The sequence below is a fragment of the Drosophila subobscura genome, chromosome O (genome assembly GCF_008121235.1).
Source record: "Drosophila subobscura isolate 14011-0131.10 chromosome O, UCBerk_Dsub_1.0, whole genome shotgun sequence".
NCBI lineage: Eukaryota > Metazoa > Arthropoda > Insecta > Diptera > Drosophilidae > Drosophila > Drosophila subobscura.
The window spans coordinates 12,698,404-12,722,542 of NC_048533.1; the positions used below are offsets into that span (position 1 = coordinate 12,698,404).

General features: G+C 46.0%; 4 protein-coding genes across 5 annotated transcripts; 1 reads left to right on the top strand and 3 right to left on the bottom strand.

The window, feature by feature from the left end:
- Positions 1 to 532: 532 nt before the first annotated feature.
- Positions 533 to 3,367, bottom strand: LOC117899517 (ADP-ribosylation factor-like protein 8). The gene is made up of 4 exons (XM_034809570.1): positions 3,162 to 3,367; positions 2,098 to 2,252; positions 1,872 to 2,033; positions 533 to 1,812 (listed from the first exon to the last, which is right to left on the bottom strand). The coding sequence occupies exons 1-4, from the start codon at positions 3,282 to 3,284 to the stop codon at positions 1,692 to 1,694; spliced, it is 561 nt and encodes a 186-aa protein (XP_034665461.1). The 5' UTR covers positions 3,285 to 3,367; the 3' UTR covers positions 533 to 1,691.
- Positions 3,368 to 4,309: 942 nt separating this feature from the next.
- On the top strand, positions 4,310 to 5,430 carry LOC117899516 (pre-mRNA-splicing factor ISY1 homolog). Its single transcript, XM_034809569.1, has 4 exons — positions 4,310 to 4,374; positions 4,436 to 4,458; positions 4,522 to 4,682; positions 4,753 to 5,430. The coding sequence occupies exons 1-4, from the start codon at positions 4,372 to 4,374 to the stop codon at positions 5,385 to 5,387; spliced, it is 822 nt and encodes a 273-aa protein (XP_034665460.1). The 5' UTR covers positions 4,310 to 4,371; the 3' UTR covers positions 5,388 to 5,430.
- LOC117899514 (ATP-dependent RNA helicase DBP2) lies at positions 5,413 to 8,553 on the bottom strand. 2 transcript variants are annotated; one of them, XM_034809567.1, is made up of 5 exons: positions 7,620 to 8,553; positions 7,429 to 7,571; positions 6,860 to 7,368; positions 6,167 to 6,802; positions 5,413 to 6,110 (listed from the first exon to the last, which is right to left on the bottom strand). In XM_034809567.1, the coding sequence occupies exons 1-5, from the start codon at positions 8,203 to 8,205 to the stop codon at positions 5,777 to 5,779; spliced, it is 2,208 nt and encodes a 735-aa protein (XP_034665458.1). In that variant the 5' UTR covers positions 8,206 to 8,553; the 3' UTR covers positions 5,413 to 5,776. The 2 variants fall into 2 exon arrangements, with proteins under 2 accessions (XP_034665458.1, XP_034665457.1); XM_034809566.1 differs by having other exon boundaries at positions 7,429 to 8,552.
- A 478-nt stretch (positions 8,554 to 9,031) lies between these two features.
- On the bottom strand, positions 9,032 to 23,572 carry LOC117899515 (tyrosine-protein phosphatase vhp-1). The gene is made up of 4 exons (XM_034809568.1): positions 22,837 to 23,572; positions 21,185 to 21,340; positions 18,556 to 18,780; positions 9,032 to 10,842 (listed from the first exon to the last, which is right to left on the bottom strand). Exons 1-4 carry the CDS (start codon positions 23,060 to 23,062, stop codon positions 9,974 to 9,976), a joined length of 1,476 nt encoding a protein of 491 aa, XP_034665459.1. The 5' UTR covers positions 23,063 to 23,572; the 3' UTR covers positions 9,032 to 9,973.
- Between the last annotated feature and the right edge of the window lie 567 nt (positions 23,573 to 24,139).

Below are 24,139 nucleotides of genomic sequence, written 5' to 3' on the forward strand. Positions count from 1 at the left end.
CAGCGGGATGGCCAAAAGGAAGCAGGAAGCCCGGGACGAGGCATGAGAATATTTGATTATGACTCAGAGACGGCTCGGCTCGGCTCGGCTCGTGCTTGACACGTATTCCAGGAACGTTTGCCTCCTGCCACTCTCCTTGTCCCTCTGCCACACACACACACACACACACACACACACACAGAATGGTGCTAGTGCCTTGATTCTGCACACAGAATTTCTAATTAGCTAAGGGCTCACACTCCTCCTTTTTCTGCCGCTCTGTGCTCTGTTCTCCTTAGCAATATTTATGCGTTCATAGGACTGGGCGCATCTATCAATTGCTCCGTTTGGGTGGCCAAGCAACCACTTGTCTTTTGTTCTCTATAAATTATTTTCGAACCGGTGTTTGGAATATTTGATTTGATTTCACTCGTTTTGTGTAATTTATGAGATTTTTCATGGCTTTTCTAATGTTTTTATAATTTGTCTTTATTGGTTTTTTTTCTGTTTTGTTTGTTTTTCTTGTTGTTGTTGTTGTGTATGCCTTGCTCGCTTCCAGTTTGGTTTTTTTTTGTTTGTTTCATTATTCAATTTGGTTATTGTACGAGTAGCTTATAATTTGCATAACTGTTTCATATAAATTATCGTAATTAGCTAGGTGAATGTTAATGAGTATACAAAAGAAGCGTGACAAGGCTTAAGGACTTTCGATTTGGTTTCGGTTTTGGATTTGGATATGGATTTGGGTTTGACTGCTGCTACTAGTAAAACTCAACAATTTATTTCTTTTTTTCTTTTTTGCATATCTTACAATGAACTTTCTTTTCAGAGGGGGGCTACAGCATTCGAATTTCTTTAGCTATGACTTTTTTCATACTTTAGTTGATTTCACGTACATTAAGGTTTATATTTAGTTTAAAACGCTTTAATAATAATTTTAGTTTATCCTCTGCTATTTACTTCTTTTCTGTTTCAGTTGTAGTTTTCCTTTTTGTGTTTTGTGTTTTTTTTCGCTAAGCAAAAATTCAGTTCATAAATAATAAGCGAATTGTAAAGTTATATTTTTTATATAAAAATTATAAAAAATAATAATAATATTTATATAATCACACCAATAAACGCTAAACATAAGTCTAACTAAAAGTGGACACAGACAACGAAATCGGTAGAGATGCCAGCGACAGGCACATGGCGATTGAGGGATTGAAGAGAGTTGCGCTCGATCACGCCAGAATGGAGTACATAGTTTATGCGTGTGTGTGTGTGTGTGTGTTTGCTTGTGGATTAACTAACAGTACTAACGATTTACACAGAGTTCGTTTAAACATCATTCGATTTTCGAGACAAACAAGCACCGAGACAGACTCTGCCGCGACTCTACGCCCTAGAATTCCGACAGGAAGAACACAGTGTAAGAAGGACAAGTACAAGGACATGTGTATGTGTATGCAGACATTCGTACAAAACAGTTGGATCATCAAGGCATTGCTTAGTACTGCGTATAAGTTTAGATTTCTTCTTCGATTCACTACTCAAAATCATTTCTCATTCCCTCATCACGCTGCAAATCATTAATATATAGATTTTTGTATAAATGTATATAGTTGTTCCGTGTGAGATACAGGGCCTATGTTTATGTGTGTGTGTTTGTGTGTTTTGTGTGGGTAGTGGGTGTGTGTTTGTGTTTGTGTGTGGGTTGTTAGTTTAGTTATCTAACGACTTTGGCTTTTCGAATGTTGAATTAACCACTGCAGCGTTATGTCAATGTTGTCCTTTTCCTTACACGAAATACTGTAACAGCATATTTCACGGTCCTGTATGCTCGATAGATTCCTACAATGAAATTTAATGCATTATTTTTGGGGTCCTGTCCTATATTTTCCTTCACTTACATTCGCTCAATGAGGCCAGTCTCGTCGAGCGCTCCTGGAAGATCACGTTTGTTGCCCAACACGAGCACTGGAATGCCGGCCAGCTGCGGCTTGTCCAACAGCGAGTGCAGCTCGTTCCTCGAGGCCTCCAGCTTATCCAGATCAGCCGCATCCACCATATAGCTGTCAATTACATAACTTTTGGTAATTTGTGTCCATTATCCAATTAGAAGGTTGATTAGCTTACACAATTGCATTGACACCGCGACAATACCGCTCCCACATGGAACGGAAACGGGGCTGGCCGCCAATATCCCAGACCTTGATGGTTACATTGCCTCGGGTTATTTTTCGCATGTTGAAGCCCACTGTGGGTATCATATCCTCAGCAAATTGGCCGGACTGCAAGGGATGAAATTACTGAATTAATAGGGGAAACATTTACATGGAGCTATAATCATATTTCTACCATTTAAAGATATTTTACTAGAATGCCCTAAAGCGTGCTATGGTTTTCAATGAGCAGCGGCCGCGGTAGCTACTGGAACAGATCTTAAATGTTCATAAATTTGCTCATGATAAGCAGTGGAAAACTCCCAACACATACCAGACCTAAGCTTATTGCATGCGGGTACATTTACATGACTCATAGCTCCTCCTCCTCCCCGAGAGTGCTGCTGACTCTCCTCGGCGGTTTCAATGCATTTTGCAGCTGATATTTAAATCTGGATCGCGACTTATCAGCACGCAAGTGGAGAGTGAGAGAGGAGATTGTACAGTAAGTAGGTGGCAGAGTGGGCTGCCGGTACAATGGGCGGGGGTCAGCTGGTCTCTGGACGCTGATAATGCGTCATTGTTTCGAACATGCGTATGGCGTTTATTGATTACGAGCGAACATAAAAAGTAGCGCTAAAATAAAACAGTTAGCACAGCGTTAATAATTAATGCAATGGTGAACAAACGAAGAAACTGGCCGATAAGGTGGCCAGCGAAGAAACAAAGGCAATCAATAACCAAATAGCGAGACGTGGGGCCCAAGTTCATGGTGATTGCTCACTCGTCCGGGAGCGAGGGTCTGTGTTTGCTCTTTCTCTCTCTGTCTTTCTCTCTCGCTCTCTGTGCGATTCTTTTGTCAGTCGCGGGGTTAATTTCGTTTGTATTATTTGATGGAATTGTCATAGTCCCCGGCTTTCTCTGCCCCTCGGCGTCTCCTCCTACGCCACACAACAGCAGCAATCAAGCTACCCCCCTCACACACACATTTGCGAAAATGGCACACACACTGAAACACACCCATATGCAAATACTCACTGCAATAACATTGACGAACGTTGTCTTCCCCGAGAACTGCAGTCCCACCAGCGTCAGTTCCATCTCCTCTTTCCAGAAGATGCTCTTGAACCAGTCGAGGATTCTGTTTATGAGTGCCAACATATTCGCACTGTTTTATTAGGCTTATTATTCGAATTCTTTTGGCAAAAAAAGGTTTCCAAAACGTAAATGGCGTTGGCGTCCAGTGTGACCGCGGAACTATCGATAGAATATACCGACTGACCCTCGGAAACATACCAAAATATACGGTTGCATTTTCAAAATATACTGTAATTATACCGTTTCTCAAATCGTTTTCCTCGATTTTGATGTTCTATTTGATATTACTAGCTGGTTAAGAGTCTTCGCGCTAAAACTATAATTTTTTCCAATTTATCAATCAATTCTCCACAAGATTCGTTAGTTTTCACGACTTCCCTTTGTTGGAATGCTTACAAATGAAGGTTAAAACTAAAAAGGTCAACCAACAAAAGTTGCATAAATCGTTACGTGAGTGGGAATGGATTGCTACGTATTTGACAATTTGTTGCTTGTTAACCGGTAGGTATAGTCACTAACCAAATAGTATAATATAGTTATACTATTTGGTTAGTAGTGTAGTGCATGTGCATTTGCGCACCTATAATATATAAACTTTCTTGAGATAAGTCTCCAACACAGATTTACTTGTTATTGCATTGATTAGAGCCTGACATTTCCAACATGTGCTCAATTCCAGGATATCCTTCCCACTAGGGATATTAAATGTTGCTTATTCCGCGCCAAATGTTGGGGAGCAATGCTGCAGCATGTTGCTGGCCCATACAAATGATGTTTCAACCGTTAAAAGCCCACTGTTGTAGCCAGTGTGATCGCGAATTTATCTATAAAATATACCGCTTGATCATAAGAAATATACCAAATCCTTTTGCCTATAGATATGTTCTTTAACTTTTTACAATACATACAAAAATACGGAAACACCGACAACTTTTCTCAATGGTTTTTTTTACTAACTTTTCCGTTTGGAGGTGCGTTAAACAAATATAAATTTAATATACATGCACCGTTGAAGAAACAAATTTTCCATGGAGGAAATTAATTAAAACATATAATTAATATTGTAAACACCAGAACTATCGAATGTAACATCGGCTGACAGCTGATCCGTTGTGAATGGCAAAAGCGGAAAAACAAGAAAGTAAACAAAATGGTAAGTCGGCGATTTATTTAATGAAATTCTAATAAAATGTGTATAAACTGTGTACTTTTAGGCGAGAAATGCGGAGAAAGCAATGTAAGTATGACCATTAAAGTGAGTTAAATCGATTCTTAAAGTTTCTTGGCGCTACTCCGGCAGGACCACATTGGCACGTTGGCGGGCCGCCAAGGAAGTGGAATCCGGCGAAAAGGAACGCCGCCCGTACCTGGCCTCAGAATGTGGCGATCTACCCAGATGCGAGAAGTTCCGCTTGGAGATTATACGTGAAATATCCAAGAAAGTTGCACAAATACAGAATGGTATTGAATTCGATTTCAATCGTATAAAATGGCGGCCGATTTCTAACATTTCCTTTGCTTTCCCTTTCAGCCGGCCTTGGTGAATTCCGCATACGTGATCTGAACGATGAGATCAACAAGCTGCTGCGCGAGAAGCGTCATTGGGAGAATCAGATCTCCTCGCTCGGCGGCCCACACTATCGACGCTATGGACCGAAAATGTTTGATGCGGAGGGTCGCGAGGTGCCAGGCAATCGTGGCTACAAATACTTTGGTGCCGCCAAAGATTTACCCGGCGTGCGCGAACTCTTCGAGCAGGATCCACCGCCGCCTCCTCGCAAATCCCGCGCTGAACTAATGAAGGACGTGGATGCCGAATACTATGGCTATCGCGATGACGAAGATGGAGTTCTCATTCCGCTGGAGGAGCGAATTGAGCGCGCAGCCCTGCAGAAGGCAGTGCAGGAGTGGCGCGAGAAAATGGCTCGCGATGGACGCATAGTCGACGACGAGGAGGAGGATGAAGAGATCTATCCACTTTCTGGGCCTGCACGAGAGGCTGCCGAGGACGCCAAGGCCAGGGCAGCGGTGGAAGATCCACATGGCCTGCTGGCGCCAAAGTTCACCGCCCATGTGCCCGTGCCGACCCAGCAGGATGTGCAGGAGGCGCTACTACGCAAGCGCAAACAGGAACTGCTCGAGAAATATGCCGGAGGTGCCAATTAAGTTTCAAATAAAGTGACAAATGTTCTAATTTTGGTTGAAACTTTAATATCGAAGGGTAACAAAGATACCGCTGGGCATAAGGAATATGGCCTTGAGTACATTCAAACTTAATTTCAAGGCATTTCTCAAAGTGCTGTAGTCGCTTAAAGCTAGATTTTTGCTTAGCTTGGAGAGCATATTCATCGGTTGATTGAATTGTTGTCTGCTCCGAAATTTGAATAGTTGATTTGGCTGAAAAACCAAATTTTAAAACGTAATTGAACCGATCATCTTGCCGATCGTTGTCGGCAACTTCTTCCAGGAGCTTCTTCCAGCAGCTCAGTGGCGGCGTCTTCACAGAGTGTCTTGCTTAAAACTAGAAATTTTGTGCTTATTTTTTGTTAATTAATTCAAAACTCAAAACGATCGAAGCGACCGCCGCCGCCACCGCCGCGTCCTCCACCACCGCTGCGACCACCACCATAGCCTCCACGTCCACCTCCGCCGCCACCTTCTGCAGCACGTCGCTCCTTCATGGCTTTGAAGCGCCGGGCCATGTTGTGAAGCTGCTCTGGCACTTCCTGGTCAGCCTCCTGCAAAATGTTGATAAGCTCTTGGGCCATGCCCCAATCCGAACGTGTGATGAAGCTAATGGAGGTGCCGGTACGCCCAGCGCGTCCCGTACGCCCCACACGGTGAACATACTCCTCGATGTTGCGTGGGAAATCGTAGTTGATCACGTGACTGCAAAGATGCAAACGAATGAGTAAAAGCAGACTCCAAACTGCTTCCTTCCTTACCTGATATCCTCGATGTCCAGGCCACGAGACGCCACATCGGTGGCTATGAGAATACGCACCACGCCCGACTTAATGTCGGCAATGGCCTGTTCGCGGTCACTCTGATCGCGACTGCCATGTATGCACTGGGTCATGAAGCCGTCCAGGGTCAAGTCACTGGACAGATCGTCGGCGCGTGCCTTGCGGCCGCAGAAAACGATTATCTTGTCGGTGTTTGTCATGTTCTTGACAAAGGTTTTGATGATGCTGTACTTCTCGGACTCATCCTCCAGCAGCTCAATGACCTGCTTCACCGAGTGTGTGGCTGCCAGATCGAGGGAACCAACGCACACCTGGATGGGATTGTTCATGTAGCTTTGAGCGAGACGGCGCACGCCAGGCGGCCAGGTGGCCGATGTCATAATGGTCTGGCGATCGGGACGAATGTCCATCAAGACCTTGCGAATCTGTGGCTCGAATCCCATGTCCAGCATACGATCCGCTTCGTCCAGTACCAGATAAGTGATGCTGCTGACGTCTATGACGTTTGCCTGAACCAAATCGTTGAGACGCCCGGGCGTACAGATGATAATCTCCGCTCCACGCTCCACATCTGAGATCTGATTCCGACGACTTCCGCCTCCATAAATGCAAACCCTGAAAGATGAAGTCATAACGGTCACAAAATCTCACTCAAAATTCGTGCAAACTTACGCCCTCATGTCGCGGAAGGAATACTTCTTCACCTCCATTTCGATCTGGAGCGCCAATTCGCGAGTGGGCGCCAGCACGAGGACATTGGCGCCGCCACGCTGACCCCTGGGAATGCTTTGATACTCGGTGTGTATCATGCCGGGCAGCAGGAAGGCCAGCGTCTTGCCTGTGCCCGTCTGGGCAATGCCAATCATATCATGACCCTTCAGCAGAATGGGCCACGCCTGCGACTGAATGGGCGAGGGCTTGGGGAAGCCCTGCTTCTCGATTTCGCCCAGCAAATCGGGATATTCGGCAAAGCATTGCTCGAATTTCCATACTGGATTCGGTATGGTTGGCACAGCTTCGCCCTCCTTCGGCTCAAACACAAGGGAAACTGTCGTGTTGTTGTTCTCCGCGCGTATGCGTTGCACTTCCTCGTCGCTTAGGTTCGCCACCTCGGGTGCCTCCCTGTAAAAGTTCTTTGTCAATTGAGGCAGTTTGGCCCAACGCGCTGCTGCAGCTTGTTCCTGCAAGTATTTGATGTCTTTCAATTGGGTTTAGATGGGATTTATGGGTGTGTGACTTACAGAGGCTTTGTTCAGGCCTGCCCAATCAATGGTGCCAGTCAAGTCGCCATCTTGATTAGAGGCATCGTCATGGCTGCTAGCTTCGGTGCGATACCGACCATAGCCTGATCCACTTCCACCACCTGCGCCATAGCTGGAACTACCTCCTGCGCCATAGCTGGAACCACCTCCAGCGCCATAGCTGGAACCACCTCCTGCGCCATAGCTGGAGCCACCTCGTGCTCCATAACTGGATCCTCCTCCTGCGCCATAGCTGGAACCACCTCCTCCGCCATAGCTGGATGAAACTCCATCGCCACGACCATGGGAGCCTCTGTCACGATTGCCAGAATCGCTTGATATCTGATTTCGAATGTAATTTGCGGCATCGCTGACGTTGCGCTGGATATTGCCCAAGATCTTTACAGTTAAATCGCTTTTATCCACGTTGACCCGCACATCGAAATCTGTTTGGATGCGCGTCACATTGGAGCCCGCGCGGCCTATGATGCGTCCAATCATGTCGGCGCCAATGTTGATCACTTCCGAGAGGGCGTACTCTGCGCTTTTTGCAAACCCACCGCCAGCATTATCACCGCGATCGCGGCGTCCCTGACCATAATCGTCGTGGTTGTCCCTATTTCGATTGCCGTAGCCGCTGTAGCCGCCGCGCTGACCACGCGAGTTTTCGTCGCGTTTCACGTTGCGCTCGTACTTGTCGTTGAAATCTCTATTATCACGACTAGACATATTATAAGCAGGAGCCTGATCTGGCTCGTCCCAGTCTAGATCTGACATTTCGGAAACTGCTCTTCGTTTTATTTTGAGAGAAAATGCAGCGCACACCCAACACGTGAAATATGATCAATTTGGCTGAACTTTTCTGCTGATGCAGCGTTAAACGGTAAACTTGTATGTGTATGCGAGGAAAATGGCGACAAGGCGGCGGAGGCGGTGGCGAACGCGATCAAATCTTTGCGATCTCTCTATCGAAGGCTGTCTTCCAGCTAGTTTATATTTCAATGCTGCAGAACAACATTCTGCTAGTTACCTTTGTATTTCCGATATATATATTTGACCGGTAACCACTTAAAAACGAAAATCAAACATTCCGCCGTGCTTGAGCTTGGAAGATGTAGGGATGGTATCAATATATCGATATATGTTTTTGTTGTAGGTGATAGTGTTTTGCAATGGAAAATTGTTAATATTCTTTGGGCTATCTATATATGCATCATCAACGGATATACCTTTCGGCATTTTGATCAACCACAACATTATTTGTTTCACGTCGTTATATCACATATACCGAAAGCAAATTCTACTAATCGATTGACAGGCTTAGTTGTCAAATTTATCAATACTTCTGTGCGATAGGCGGAGCCTGGCTTTTTATTTTGAAAGTATCACAACTTTGCTCTAAAACAACATTCTAAAGATAGAAGTAGAGATTTAAAATAGTACACAATATAGGCACGCATGCTTCTTTCGCCTTCCCCCAATATACTCCTTATATCAGATTTTGGTCCCATTGATTTTGGTAATCATACAATGTCCAACACTGGCGTGACATCTGGCGGTTCGGCTTAAATTCAAAAAAGGAAAAAGCAGCACTGTTTGGTTATGTTTATAATTTCCGTTTACTTAACACACGGTTAACACACTTTTCGGGTGTAGCTTAGCCTAATAGACTTACGACCTAATACAAATCAATCAAACTGCATTCATCTCACGCTCTTGGTTTATATAAATAACTAAAACTAAAAAACACAAACACAAAACTTTCCTCACTTTAAGAATTCATTAAATATGCATGTGCGGGTGTAGGTGTGTGTTGTGGCTATAGCTGTTTGATAAAACTTATAACAGTTTTGATACGATTTTTCTCGCTTGTGAATATGGCCAAGTGGGGGTATTTTTGGTTGTTTGGGAAGATTACGCGCTTTGGGGTCTGTGTGGCAAGGTAGCAGAAATATAGTTTCCAATTCTCATTGTTCTACGTGAATTTGTAATATATGTAGTTTATATATTGTATGTGTGTGTATAGATATAGTTAAGATTCGCTTAGAGTCTAGGTGGAGCTTTTTATGATATAAATTAAGCTAAATTAACATATACGAGGTTTTCATTTTTCTCTTGAACAACTGATGATAGTTTCTGCACAAGAGCAGCAGCAGCAGTTCCCCCTGCCAATCAATTCCAGTTGGTTCTTTTGGATTTCATAGTTTGTTTGTTGTTGGGGTTGGGGTTGGGTTTGTGGAGTTTTGAAATACATTTACAAAAGCTCTTAACAGTATCAATCGACGTCAGATGAGGTCTTCGATCTGACGATGCAATTGGTATTCCGTCTGGTCCAGGAGCAGACATCCCTTAGGTACGGTGTATGTACAATTCAAATTCAAAAATTTACACGTTCCAGTCTCCAGGTGACGTGACGCAGTTCTGCTGTCCGATCCACGTCCGTACTGATGTTGGTATATAGAAATACCCGATTTGCATCACCCAAATGTATACACATAAATTTCAGTTTATTCACAGCTGCTTGGTGGCGATACGGCTTCGGGCCTCAGTCCCTTGACGCCGGCACCGCCAGATTATTGTTGTTCTTGGGAGCATCCTGCATAAGCAACTGCTGCTGCGGCAGCGCCTCACAGCTGGGCGTGGCTGGTGCCGTGGGATGCCGTGTGGCAAAGTTAACGGATACGCAGGATATGGATTTTGGTATAGCAGCCGGCGCGGGCGCATAGCTGGACTCAAGATTGAGCCGCAGCTTGGCGGGGGAGTTGCGCTTGAAGAGGGCCAGCTGCCGCGTCGGTGATGCGGCGGATGACAACGACGATGCGGAGCAGGCGGAGGCTGTGGACAGCAGGGAGCAGATGCCGCTGCTAGTGGAGGAGCAGGGTGAGTCCAGTTCGGAGACGGTGGCCGCGGCCGAGGTGCTAGGCGCCTCATCGTCCGGCGTAATGGGCGGTGAGGTGAGCCGCGAGGAGCAGTTGCTGCCCGCAAAGCTACCGGCGCCACTGTCCACGTCGTCATAGTCGTAGACATCCTCGTCCATGGCCTCGCTGTCGGACTTGGACTTGCGCTGCCGATGCAGCTCTTCTTCCTCCTCCCGCTCCCGCTCGGGCTGCTCCACCAGTTGACTAGAATGGGATACCGGAGATCCCGCCGTGGATCCGGCTGATGTGGGGGCGCTGTGCGGCGACGCGGGTGCCAATACGCCGCTCTTCCGCAGGCTCTGCTCCAGCTCCAGCAGCTGCCCCATGAAGTTTAGGTTGGGCGAGATGATGGGTCGTGCCACTTTCACCAGCTTGTAGGCCTCCAGCAGCGAGAGCGCCTTGTGCCGCATGACGTAGGCAATGGCGATGGTGGCGCTGCGCGAGATGCCCGCATGGCAGTGCAACAGGACGCGGGAACCCGTTTTGCGTGCCTCTTCTGCAATGGAACAAAGAGAGAGAGAGGGGGGGTTCGGTTAGTAATTGATAAAGCGCTGATGATTTGCATAAAACAATCTGGAATCAATGGAAATGATTGCTCTGGCTCTCCTCCGCCCCCCGGCCAACCCCTTCCCTATTCTATCGAAAGCGCGCACACACATACACAGAGAGTCAGAGAGAAACTTTTTGTGCCGTTGTTGGCTGTCAAAGCATTGATGATATTGCTGCTCGTGCTCTCGCTCTCGCTCTCCCTCTCGCTGTTGATATTGGTGGCTGGCTGGCTGTCGATAATGCCTGCACTTGTAGTGGTGTGCGCACACAAAAACTGCTTGCTTTGGCTCGCTCGTTCCCTCTCCCACTCTCTAGCTGCTGCTGCTGTGTGAATTTTGTTGGATGAGTCATCGCAACCATCACGAACAGCGCTGCTGCTGCTGCCGAGGCTTATTGACAGAACATTTTTATACCCCGCACACACGCGCAAACACACACACACATACACATGCACGTGGGCACATTAACTCATAATTTACGTTGTTATTTTTGGGAAAGATAAGCAGAAGCAGAGGAAGAGGAAGACGCAACGCCAGCGGCAGAGGAAGAAGAAAAGAAGAATCCATGGAGCAGCCAGCATACGGCGTACTTTATTTTCGAAGGCTCATCACAAAACGGTAAAGTGAAGCCACCACCCGAAAAAAAATATAATCGCAATCTAATCGCAAAGCGCACACGCATACAGATGTGAAGTTTTCTGTGGTGTGATTTGGGGTGGGGTGAGGTGGGTGGGTGTGTGGAGTGCGGTGTGGTGTCGTGGGGCGCATTTCCTAATCGATGGTTACTCATAATGCAAACAGGCGTCCCAGCACTTGTCTGATTTCCAAACATTTACGCCCGATAACGGAGCAAAGCAGAGCCTGCCTTCCTGCAGCTAGCCGTCAGTCAATTAGTCACCAGGCAGGCAGTAGGCGCTTGTCTCCTGCTCAGGCACACACGCCCCTCCATTCCTTGGGCAATGACGGTGAGGTGATATCAGCGATAAAGCTGGCAACACTCGTAACAGAATTGCAATAATGTCACTCTACCAACCCGTTGAGAGGAGGTTGTTTTTTTTTCATCTGAAGTGGGTGGCGTTATCAATGTATTTGATTTATCAATGAATGGGTGCAAAGTAGGCACCGATAAAGCGGCATTGGTAACGACAACGGCAACGGCAACCCCTACCACACTATTTCGATTTCACAAATTTCGAGTATTCCCATTGCCGAGTATTCCTAGGCCGCGCCGAGTCAAGTGAAATCAAATCGAGTTACCTCGTATCAGGGGCGACAATGATATGGCAATTATAACGCAACAGAACGGGAAAATCCATCATAAATAAATAATATGTACCGATAAGCAATAACCCAGGTACTAGAGCACCCGAAATGTACGTCATATTCCCCGAAACGGATAATTGGCTAAGAGAGTCCGGTCTCTTGGGCAGGGGGCCTTCCCACAGAGGGGGATTTCACATGGAGTAGCCAAAAATAACCACTCCGATCTAAGAGTGAGCCACAGAGAAATAGAGATAGATAGAGAGAGGTGGTCATTAAGCGTACAATGGCAGACAATTGGTCACCGTCCGCCGTTCCCGTCATCGGCCGAGTCGCACGGCGCTCATAAATCCTCATAGTTAATGACCCCGTCGCGCAGACAGTTAAAATCGCGCATAAAGCGCGCCGCCCGGCCGCACACACATGCATGACTCACATGGGGCTAGAAAAAGGCTAAGAAGTAGATGAGAGGGGGAGATGGATGGGTGGTTTAAGGAGAGAGCAGTCCGGTTAGAAGTTTTGCAACAAGAAGAGAGCGTTAGGAGAATACAACTCTAATCTTTACTCTCTCTCTTGAGTTGCTTTCTTTCTTTGAAGAAGAAGGCGAAAGGAGAAGCGACATAAACAGTAGCTTTAAGGAGCTTTTAGAAGCTTTTTCCATTCTTTAGGTCACTTGGGAGTTCTTCAGACAAAGAAGTTTAGAGCAACGTGCTGTACTAGTTTAATTTAATTTGTTCAAATTATGGATTGATCTCTTGCCATCCAAAAATGTTGTTCCCAAGCTTAGTTTCCCGCTCAAAAGAAACCAGCTAGTCATCTCTCTCTCTCTCTCTCTCTCTCTCTCTTTCTCTTGAGTCATGAGCTCTTTCTAGTTAATTGATTGATCTCCCATCCGAGAGTGTTCTTCCCAAGTTTCGCTTGTGTCGTTGTTTATTGTTGATTTCGACAGCTTTAACGGAATCGAATCCCTGGTTACTCATTGGGGAATTAAGGAAAATTATGGACTGTTTGTTTGTTTTTGCTTTTGCATATTTGTAGGGTTTTTGGTTTGTTTACTGCCAAAGCGGAACTCGAAAACTGTGCAAAAGCATTCCATGGGATTGTCGGGAAACCAGGCTTAGGTAATGGTTGACTGTCTGTCATATGTTTATGCGTCTGACTGTGCCCAGTACTGGATGGGGATTACTAATCAATGGCTAGCAAGCAAGCGGGCGACACTTATGAGTAAGCCCGCTGTACACCGGGCGCCGCATAGTCCGGCGATGAGTGATCCCCAGTCGTGTCTCCATATTGTACCTCTCTCTGCCTTGCCTATAATGGGGCAACATTCATAGGGCTGCTGCCGTGTCGCTGCTGCTGACGATGCGTCGTCGTGACTCCATTTCGGGGCACACTGATGCTGATTGCCGCCGTTCCGATGCGTAATGCCAACATTGGGTAGTCCCCACCCCCTATACCGCCTGCTGATGATTAAGTGCAGCAGCAGTAGGTCTATTATACCCTTTCCGAAGGGTACTATGATTTCAAATGGATAGCAAAGTCTACGGTATAACTGTAAAATCAATCGGCAAAGGCATCTACAGCTTCGGTCCTCTTTTTCTTTGTTTTATTTTGTGGGCCGTTGGGCGGTGGTGCGTCATGGCTGATGCCTCAGAAGTGGGCCAAGTGGCAGACAACTGTCTGACAGACGGGATGCCTTACATCTCTCGCTCTGTCCCTGTCTGTCTCGACACACAACGGAGATGATGATGACTATGTCTCGGTCTTGTTCTCATTCTCCCCATCCCAATCCCAATGTATCATTTCACTTTTGTTCGATGATTAAGTCCAGGGGTCACTCGGAGTGAGTAGTTCCTCCTCCTGCGCAACTCCTCTCTGAGTCACGGCCAGAAACGGCAACAGAATCAGAATTGAAAACAGAGAAACTCAAACTGAAACATGGAACATGATACAATGTGAGTGTGAGTAAGTGAGTGTGTTTGTCCAGCAACAAGTAGTTTTTGTTTATGTTGAAATATTTAATTACTTTCGGAGACTGTTTATCATTAAGAATGCCCGCTTACTCATGCCCAAGTCTGAGTTCTCGTCTCCGTCTCCGATTCGGAGAACTTGTGCCGGAGTGCCGGATTTTGAGAGCGGCAGGTGCCAGGATACCCAAATGTCGATAAGGCAGCCTCATGAATCATCATCATCATCATACACACTCCACTCACGCACACACGTTTCCACGCTCAAACGGTGGCAGAGAGTGAGAGGGAGATGGACATATACAACTTGACCTTCAACTTGCCGAAGCTCGACTTTGACGTGTCGAGTCATACGGAAACAACAAAAGCCCGGCTCAGATCAGCCCGGCCTGGCCTGCACTTTGAAGTCGCCTTCAACTCACTCCAATGAGTGAGTGGAGTGTACTGGAGGGGCACATCTCTTGGGGTCTCTCCTCGAGTCTCGTGATTCATAAAGAGCCTGCGCAACAACAATATAAATGTTTCATAAACAAATTGCGCGCAAAAAACAAAAAATACCAAGAAAATAAACTGCGCGGGCGCAAATGTCTCAGCCAAAAGAAAGGGGGAGGCGGCAATGAGGGCGAGCGAGATGGGGGCACTGCGGAAGCGTGGGCGTGGGCAGGGCCTCTGCTTGGGCCTGGGCCTGGGCGTACCCTGTACAATGATTAAGTGTTTTATAATTTGTGCGCATTTCTTCTCTCCTCTGTCCTCCGGCTCGCCCCGTCCCTAAACAATCCGTGCGCCCGGCACAACACCGAAACGCAAATTTCGAATTCCTGTGCGAAGATTTTTTCGGTTTATTTTGCTCGTTTCTGCACTTTATAAATAGCCAGCTGACGAATATTGAAATTATGTGTGCTCGGGGGCCAACAAAAATGTCACCTCGAGGCCGGGGCCCGCACTGCTTCGCTTTTTTGGTTGTTGTAGTTGCCAACGGATTTTCGATTACTCATGAATGCCTCTTGCAGGATTGTTCGCGTACGAGCGAGTACGGTATGCCACAGTGGTCGCACGGACATAAGATTACAAGCAGTGCTTCTGGTTGGGACCGTTTGGAACTTCCTTAGTAAAAGGAACAAAATTACTCCAATTATTCGAATGAAGGCCCACTGTGCCCACGCAAACTTTTATCTAATCAACTGTCCCCGCCCCGGCCGTCTGTTATACTCCAACATACTTATGTACACATCTATGTACATATGTATGTTTGTACATACATACGTATGCTATCACTAAATGACTCGTTGAGGGGGCTCCATACCAAGTTTACTTAGCTGGGCCAGTGTCTACGTATAGATTAGGTTAGTTTGCCAAAGAGGCCTCTGTCGGCTGATAAGTTGATGGCCCGATAACTTGGCCGCACAAATAATAGGTACAGTCAGAGTCTATACAGACCAGTTGGCGATAGGCCCCACTAGATAAGAATTTTCTTGCCTGCAAGGATGTCGAATAATCGAGAAAGTGCTAGGGAAACAAAGCTTTGCAATAATGCTCGACAAATCCTTGGCGTGAGAACGCCAAGTGCTGTTACCGTTCAATTTCCTGACAATTGAAGCATTGATTGCTTTCTAGGCCAAGTGGCCACTGGCTGCCTCTTTATCATGCATGTTAATGACACAGCATAATGACATTAGCATTAGCATTGCTCGGCCGACCCGACAATACCCATACTGTCGTCGCGTCTACCCTCGAACTCAGCCGTCGCCTAATGAGCCTCGGCTTTGGCTTTGGCTCTGCTAGCTTCGCTGCCAACGTTGAGCTCATTTCAAGCTTTGCTTCACATAGCGTGCCTTCCTCTGTCCACCCCCTCCCCTCCTACCCTACTTCTATTCCAATCCCCTTTCCCATAAAAGTGTGCAGCACACCAAGTGCTGTTATAATGAATGGAGAAGACGGACAATAAGAAATCATAAGTTGTACGAACAATCATAAACAGAAAGAAACGAAATAAAATATAATAATAATAATAAGCATAAGGTGACGACGGCAGGCCAAAAAACGAATGCGCAAAAGGCACCAGCAAACACGGCGCAGCAGCAGCGACGACGGCAACGGCGACAGCGGCAGAGCTGAAATCATGACTCATGCACTCAGTACAGTATATATTCTCCTCTTCTTCTGTTACTTCGTGCCTGAGTACTAATGTGTGTTTGGTTGGGCAGTGTGAGTGCGAGCGAGTGTGAGAAAGAGGGAGAAAGGGCATTTATAAAAATAATACTTGAGCATGTTTAACAGGGTGAGGTGAGGAGTTGAGGTGGTGTATGTGGGTGGTGGGTGGGTGTACGGCGAAGCGGGAGATGGATATCGGGGAGGATGCTAACAGCAAGCATTATGACTGATCCAGACAGCAACAACAAAGAAGAGGGTGAGAGCAGGAGCTATCTACAGCAGCAACAACAAAAGAAATGAAGTAAAGAGAGCGAAGCAGCAGCAGCTGTTGCTGCTCACGCACCTGACATCCGCACCAGCAACGAGAACAGTCGAGGCCACGCACAAGGATAACCCAAAAGCGAAACGATGACGACGATGACTCATAAACAGGAACAGAAATGTTTATAAAAATAGAACATATGCCAAAGAGCAGAGGACCGAGGAGAGGCCAAACACGACGGCGGGCAGCTGACTGGCGGGGGTGAAGTGCCGTTTTGGCGGCGCAATAAATAGCAACAAGACGAAAGAAAAATCGATGCGGATGGGTGAATACTACACAAGGAGCGTGTGCCCCGAGACGCTGCCACTGCCTCTGCCTCTCTCTCTCTCTCACTCTCTTTGTATGTGTTTCTGTGGCGGCTGTTCCACATTGCATTGTGAACGAGCGACGATGAGTCATGCGATGTCGGCACAGTGGTGGCCAAAAATACGTTTACAGTTCGGCCCCGAAAACCGAAGCCAGGCGGCAACAGAAAGGACAACCCTTATCAGAAAGGACGTTTGCGGTTGGCTATCCTGTATGTTGTTGTTTTTGTTGGCGCAACTGCTGGTAATCACCATAAAGTTTCCATTATCCGAGAAAATCTCTGCTCTCCCATTATGCAAAGGCAAAGTAAAAGCAAAGCCCAAGAAAGTTCAAACGCAGGAGGAGGCACAACGTCATAGCAGCCGAAGCCCGAAGTCGGAACACAGTAACGGCAATGGGCAACGACACAACTACGACGACAACGTTGCCGCCGCCATGCTGTCTGCCAACGCCAACACGCAACAGCAACAACAATGCGACGATGCCAACGACGAAGGAGAGCGAAGGAAGGCAAAACGAATGCCATGGAAAAGTGTAGGAAAAGGAGCATTGGTCGTCTCGTCTCGGGTCTGCTCTGCTTCTTTCCCACACCGTAATTAGGCATGGACACACATACGCCATGATTTCTATGCAGATTTGTGTGTGTGCGCGTGTAGGGGACATTGTAGAAGTGGGGTAGCTCGGATCCGAAAAGGGTTTCCATGATATTCTGCAATGGCAACTAAACTGACTATTCTACTATTCAGCAAAGCAACAATAATTGCCTCTGTTCAAGAGTTGGGGGTCGGTCGCCATCAATCAGTCGTAGTAGCCGCCACCGCCCACGCTTGTTTTAAATAAAATATTTGCACTGCTTAAATCAGAGACACAATATAACATCTATAAGAACTACAAAGCTCGTGCTCGCACGTGCCGAGACATTAGCTGGTCAAACAATAAGAACAACAAAAAATACAATATAAAAATACGTTGATGAACAACTTTAGCCAGAGAAAATGGAAATGGAAAAATGCGATTGACGTCAGCAGTATATTCCATGGCTAAATCGCTCTGCCCCTGCTCTTCTCTCTATATCTGTTTCTTTTCTTTTCCATCTCTTTCTAAAGACATTGTGTGTATTATTATTATTTTCATTTAAAATTAACAAAAGTATATGAATGTATGCATGTACGGATGGAAATTTGCTGAAAGCAGCAAAAACACACAAAGAATACAGACACACACACAGAAAATGTCAATAACGAATTTTCCACAGGCCAAAAAGCAAAGGGAAGTGGAAGCCAGACTAAGCCGTTATGCAAAAAACTACAAATAAGCCCGCCCCAACCTCTGCGAGACAAGGGGCCCATCGAAATGAGCCAAGCAGGCCCGCAAGGCATCCAATAACAAGTCACGTTTGGCAATTGCCAATAGCAAATCGCCGTAGATGATGACTAAGCGTAACTCGGTATTCTTAGACGATTTTTTGGAGCACGGATTTTTCAGGGAGTCGTGTGCTTAACACGAAAACAAGATAGAATACTCTTGAAATAATATTGCCCTAATCTAGAGCTAATATTTGAGCTCTGTATGTTTGTATATCGTTTAGCCATAATCTAATCTGATTTGAGATTTTCCACCGAATCTAAAATGATTTGCAACAAAATAACACTCACCAATGAAATCGTAGGCCTCCTGGAAGTATTGCTTGATATTCTGATGGGGCGTATCGCTGGCAGGTATTTGCATATACTTGAGGCCCTGCAGATGACTCTCGCTGGGACTTTGGCAGGTAACGTTCAGCACACAGTTGGCGCCCACGCTGCTCGGATCTACGGCGTCGCGGCCATTGCCCAGCAATAGATGTGGGAAGACTGGCGAGGCGGGATGTGTTTCAATGTCTGAAAGAGAGATAGAGATAGGGGGAGAGGGGAGAGAGAGAGAGAGACAGAACAGGGATCATTAGTTTTTATGAGTACATAATGGAAAAGTTCTTCAATTCGAAATTCTCGATTGGGGGGCATACAAAGTTTTCATTGTTTGGCTGGGGCTAATTGTCTGTGGGGTTCTCTGTGGTTCGGGATGCGATAGGATAGATATGGTAGCTCTATGGTTGCTGCTCTATGGAAGTTTGCCAATTTGCGATGTCATGCAACAAAAGAGCCACACCATACACACACACACACACACCCAGAAATGATCATCAGTGATCATTGAGCTGTACATGATAATGACAATGACGATGGTCTGCCCCGGCATGGCCTGGCCTGGCCTGGCCCTGTTTTGTGTATCTATTGTTGTGCGATTCAGTTTTGTATACAACGTCTAAATTTTCTACAACAAATTGTTTATTTTTCTTCTCTTTCAGCCGTCTGTTTCGATTTGTTTTGTTTCGTTTCGTCTGCTGGTTGATGTTGCATGAGTCACCGAGCCACACAGGCACCGTCCCAGTCCCAGTCAAGTCCCCACCCCCGTCCTATTTCCCATACCCCATTCCCAGGCACAGTTCAGTTCGGTTCAGTTTTATTGGCAGCTCTTTGGCTGTGGGCGAAACAGGAGGAGGGAGTTGAGAAGGAGGGGTGGGTTGCCGTTTGACGTTGCGGCAGTCGTCGTCGTCGTCGTAGTCGAGTTCGTAGCACTTTCAATGAGGCGCACAATTGTTTTTATACCCTAGCTGCAGGCATTACAACTTTTCCCAGAAGATTGCCATGCCTGAGAAGGAAGCAATTGTGATTCGCTCGATGCTGAAGGAAGCCATGTCCCCGTCCATTTTTTCTCAGAAAAACTAGTTTTCCGCTTTATCGATATGTATCTCGAGGCTTAAGCTTTAGACAATTAATTATTGTTAACAGGAAGTAGTAAATACTTCGCCAGGACGTTGGTAGGAAAAAGTGAATTTTATTTCCGTTCAATCTGTTCTCTAAAGAGTATTTCGGCCTTCGGTCTGCTATCTTCTATCGTATCTATATTTGTGCACTGTCCAACTAGTGTAGCTGTAGGCCCAGAGCCGGGCCAGCATATGCCCTGCGGTTTTGCCTATTATGTACTCTGCCCCCTGCGGTACCTCCACACCCCGTGCATCAACCAGCTAATTCATCGATTATTTGTCATACGCTCGCGTGTTAATTGATAGCAGCACCGAGGAGTCATGGCAACCCATGGCCGCCTTTTTTCGGGTGCCTGCACTTTGTGGGTCACACGGAAATCACATGCATTAGTCATCGCCTCGAGAACACACGGTGCAGGGCGGGGGAAAACTTTAGCACGTAAAGATGATTGTCATGGCATTTACGCCAGCGCCACAGCACCACTGATTACTCGTAGTAAAGCCATTGCGTACATAGTCCAAATGCAATTAACAGATTTCATAAATATTTTCCCAGTGACTCAATCGTAAACACAAATTGCAAATGCATGGCAACAAAATCGCGAAAAGTCAAGTTGTGGAACAGCGGCAGGGTGCGAGGGGCGAAAGGGTGCGCTATACTCATTACAGTTGTGCGTAAGCACTCATTCTATCTCTCTCCCTCTTTCACTATGCGAGAAACAAGGAAACAACAGTGTGATGCGATCACAAGCCTGTCAGGTGAGAAAGAAGGAGAGAAAGAGGCAGACACACACAAGCGGCCCACCCCCACCCAACCCTGGACAAACGCAGAGCCAGACTCGGAGCAGGGTAAATGAGTAATGTCCGAGAGTTTGACATTGAAATTTTCACTGTTGTTGTGAATATTGTTTTGCATGTGTTTTACTGCTTGCATACTTCTCATATACTACATATGTACAAATGTATGTACGAGAGATTTCATAACGTGCAAAAATAAAAGGTAACGCGAATAACAGATGCAAAGGGAGAGTAGAGTGAGAGAGCCCGCGTTTTGTCATGTTTATCTCACAGCACGTGCCAAAACAAAAACAAAATTGTTTCGTTTTTTTTATGTTAAGCAACGCTTAGCGAGAGCAACAGAGTGCGGACAAAGAGTACGGTGGGTAAGGGGGAATGGCGGAAAGATTGTATGTATGACAGTTTCAGACAATTTATCGCCATGTTGATAGATAGCAGCTGCTGGGAAGGGAGCCGGGGGATGGGTGATAGTGATAGGAAGAGAGATCGAGTCTAAGCTTTGGCCGAGTAGGAAATGAAAAGCAATGAAAAGCACAAATGCGCTATTGCACTGCATGCAAATATGCAAGTAAATAAGAACCGAGAGAGAGAGATTGAGCAATCAGTTCCGCTCTTGATAGAAAAGTGAGCCAGAGCCGGTTCACTGGGGGTTCATTTCGGAGACGGTTTCCGCTACTCACCATAGACCGCTGGGCTGGAGCAGCTGCGCATCAGTGGCGGCGTCCGTCCGCCGCCATTCATTGCCGTGGACGATGACGTCGTCGATGTCACTTGCTGTTGCTCGTCACATGCCAGATTCTCCCTGGACCGCTTGTTGGGATAGTCCTTCTGATTAGCTGCAAGAGAGAAAAGATTGCAGATTTACAAAATGTTTATTGTCGTTTGTTTCAGTAATTTGCTTAATTTTATACCAAATGATGTCAGCATTTAGGGGATAGCGCGAAAAACTTGTCGCGCCAAGTCCCAGTCGGAGTCGAATAAACCGCAGAGTATTTTGACTGCTTGCTCACTGCTTGCCAGCACTGACGTAAGACACTTATTTCGGCAGCTCGGAGTGTGCTTGCTTGATTAGCGTCGAATGCAGAGACCCCAACTTTTCCAATTTCGCTTATCGGCGTGAATGGACAGAAACAGGGACGGAATTTGAGAACGCATTGCCTATCTTCCACTCTATTCGAGAGAGCTCTGGAAGGGAGGGTTGGCGTGGCAGACTTTATCAGCTGTATTTTGCTGGCGGAGCATAGACATTTTGTCTTTTTATGCTGGCTGCTCGTTCTACAACTACTACTATTGTGGCACAAAATTGCTGTTATCAGCCCAGGCGACCTCAAAAGCCAAAATAGCTTGAAAAAAAACAACAATATTTTCACTGCGGGCAGCAGGAAATGTTGTGTTGGCTGGCACTGTAGTTGTGGTTGTTGTTTGCGGCTAGTAAAACAAGTAAAATTGCATGCCAATGCACTGCACACACACACACGCAACCACTAAAACACGCGCCCAGAGGCGGCTGGTATACAAAAGAGGGGCTTAGCCAGAACCTACCATTTATTTGATCGTTTTCTTTTTGAATTACATTACTAAATTGAGCTACGTTCCCAAAATTCGTATTAAACCCCCCATGACACCCTTTTGGGTTTGCCGCCACTGCACACACATATTCAACTCTCCCTCTATCCCTATCTTTGTATGTCTCCCTCTCGCGCTGGGCTCCACCAACTTCGTTTCAAAGTTGTTGCTGAGGCTGTTGCTGTTTTCTCATTCTCCTGCTTCTTTTTCCTCTTCTTCGCCTGCTGCTGCGCTGTTGTTACTGTTGTTGCTGTTGTTGTGCCGCTGAATTCGTACTCGAAAGGTCGTTTCAAAGCGGGTTTTCTGTCGCCGCGGCCAGAGCGTTGCCAGGCCGCCGCAGAAACCTGCTTTGCTTTACATTTTTTTGTATTTGTATTTCTTTTTTTAACCAGCCCAGCCAGCCCAGAGCCAGAGTTAAAAGCCAGCGAGCGAAACGCTTCTTTTGCTTTTATTTTTGAGAGACACGCGAATTGTGAGTCACGTATGAAGTAGAAACCGACTCTCCACAGTCGCTTTTTTTTGCTTTCTGAAATGGAGAAGGCAGCACTGACGCTTACGAGGGTCCCCTCCGCACCTACTCCCCATCTTCACCCCCCTGTCCATCACCTAACCATCGACACAGTCAAGCGCAAAGTAAACAGCGGTAAAATGCTTAAGAGATTAGTCTCTCTTTCTCCCTTCCTCTCTCTCACGCTATCCTATTGAGATTGGTTCAAGTGTAATCTTAATATAAATGATATTGTACTTGTGCTCGTTTTTTACTTACCACCAATGCGATTGTTGTTGTTGGTGTTTTGGATTGGCATAAATAACAGAAGACACGGCGCTTCTCGCTTTATCCGCATTTTCATTTCACTTTTATGACTCACGCTGTTGCTGTCTCCGTCGCACTCGCAGCAGTTGCGTGTTGTTGACGTTGCCGTAGTGTTGTTGCTGCTGCTGACGCTCTTGTTGTTGTTGTTGGTGCTGTTCGTTGCTCGATTCACACACATGCAGGCACACACACAAATCACTCACGTAAAACTGTTTTAAATTTGATATTTATTCCCAGCTCTTTGGTACTATATAATCTGTTATTATTGGTGGGGTGCGTATTGGTTTATTAGATAATCCCAGGCGGAGGCGACACTTGTTGAGTGAGTGGCAGCCACTTCCCGTTAGTTAGTTATGCTGTGTTGCAACTCGACTTGTATTTCCACTTGTAGCGCGCTGTCTCAGGCCTTTTCACGCGCGCACATTTGTCTCATTAACCAAAGCTGTTGTTGTTGTTTTTATTCTTGCTGGGTTTGATTGGACAATTACGGGCGGGTTTTTCAATTGTTTTTTTTTTGGCTGATTGCTGGATATGATGGGATGCTCTTTCACTAGTTACAGAACCAGGCAATCCCAAAATATATCAAGTTCCTCCACCGACGAACGACACACGTTCGCTCGTTTCAACGTCCAAAACTCGATTTAACGGTAGAAATATAGATTACGGATTCTGTCGACGGCGACGCGTGTACTGTAAATGAATAACAATGGGACCGTGGACTAATTGATTAAACATACCGCACGACCCTCAAAAATATACCGAAATAAACATTTCATTTTCAAAATATACTGTAAATATACCGTCAATAAGTTGTTTGTACCAGCGAGCTTTAAAAATCACCCAGAGAGTTTGAATTCTGCGGCATTTGTGCAAAGCCTTTTTTCCTTGCATAGAGACACAAGACTAGTGTTAGTTAAACATTAACATTAGCATTTAAGTTGTTAAATTAAGACTTCTTCCTATTGGATATTTGCGCGCCAGATACTTTGAATTAGATACCAAAAATAAATACTTTATATAATAAATGCCTTAAATACCGATTTTACGACCTTATGCGTCTTTTCAACTTTCAACCAATGAGCTAATTCCAAACAAATTCAAAAAGTCCATCACGTCCAATTACTCGGCATTTCGTCTCCTTCTCTCCTCAGTTTCGCGTATCAAATATGAGCAGAGCCAGAAATTGTGAATGAGCAACAGTGTGACCTGGACAATACCGCACAACCCTCAAAATACCGAAATATACCTTTTCAAT

Bases quoted from the DNA above. Each gene is read 5' to 3' on its own strand.
- LOC117899516 (XM_034809569.1), top strand. The intron at 4,459-4,521 runs GTAAGTATGACC...CTACTCCGGCAG, and splicing joins AGAAATGCGGAGAAAGCAAT to GACCACATTGGCACGTTGGC. The intron at 4,683-4,752 runs GTATTGAATTCG...TTTCCCTTTCAG, and splicing joins AGTTGCACAAATACAGAATG to CCGGCCTTGGTGAATTCCGC.
- LOC117899514 (XM_034809566.1), bottom strand. From the start codon at position 8,205: ATGTCAGATCTAGACTGGGACGAGCCAGATCAGGCTCCTGCTTATAAT. The intron at 6,803-6,859 runs GTAAGTTTGCAC...TTCATCTTTCAG, and splicing joins TCCTTCCGCGACATGAGGGC to GGTTTGCATTTATGGAGGCG. The intron at 6,111-6,166 runs GTAAGGAAGGAA...GCATCTTTGCAG, and splicing joins CTGGACATCGAGGATATCAG to TCACGTGATCAACTACGATT.
- LOC117899517 (XM_034809570.1), bottom strand. From the start codon at position 3,284: ATGTTGGCACTCATAAACAGAATCCTCGACTGGTTCAAGAGCATCTTC. The intron at 2,253-3,161 runs GTGAGTATTTGC...CATCCCTTGCAG, and splicing joins CGTTCGTCAATGTTATTGCA to TCCGGCCAATTTGCTGAGGA. The intron at 2,034-2,097 runs GTAAGCTAATCA...TGTAATTGACAG, and splicing joins CGCGGTGTCAATGCAATTGT to CTATATGGTGGATGCGGCTG.
- LOC117899515 (XM_034809568.1), bottom strand. From the start codon at position 23,062: ATGTGTGTGAATCGAGCAACGAACAGCACCAACAACAACAACAAGAGC. The intron at 18,781-21,184 runs GTGAGTAGCGGA...TCTCTCTTTCAG, and splicing joins CTCCAGCCCAGCGGTCTATG to ACATTGAAACACATCCCGCC. The intron at 10,843-18,555 runs GTGAGTGTTATT...GTTCCATTGCAG, and splicing joins GGAGGCCTACGATTTCATTG to AAGAGGCACGCAAAACGGGT.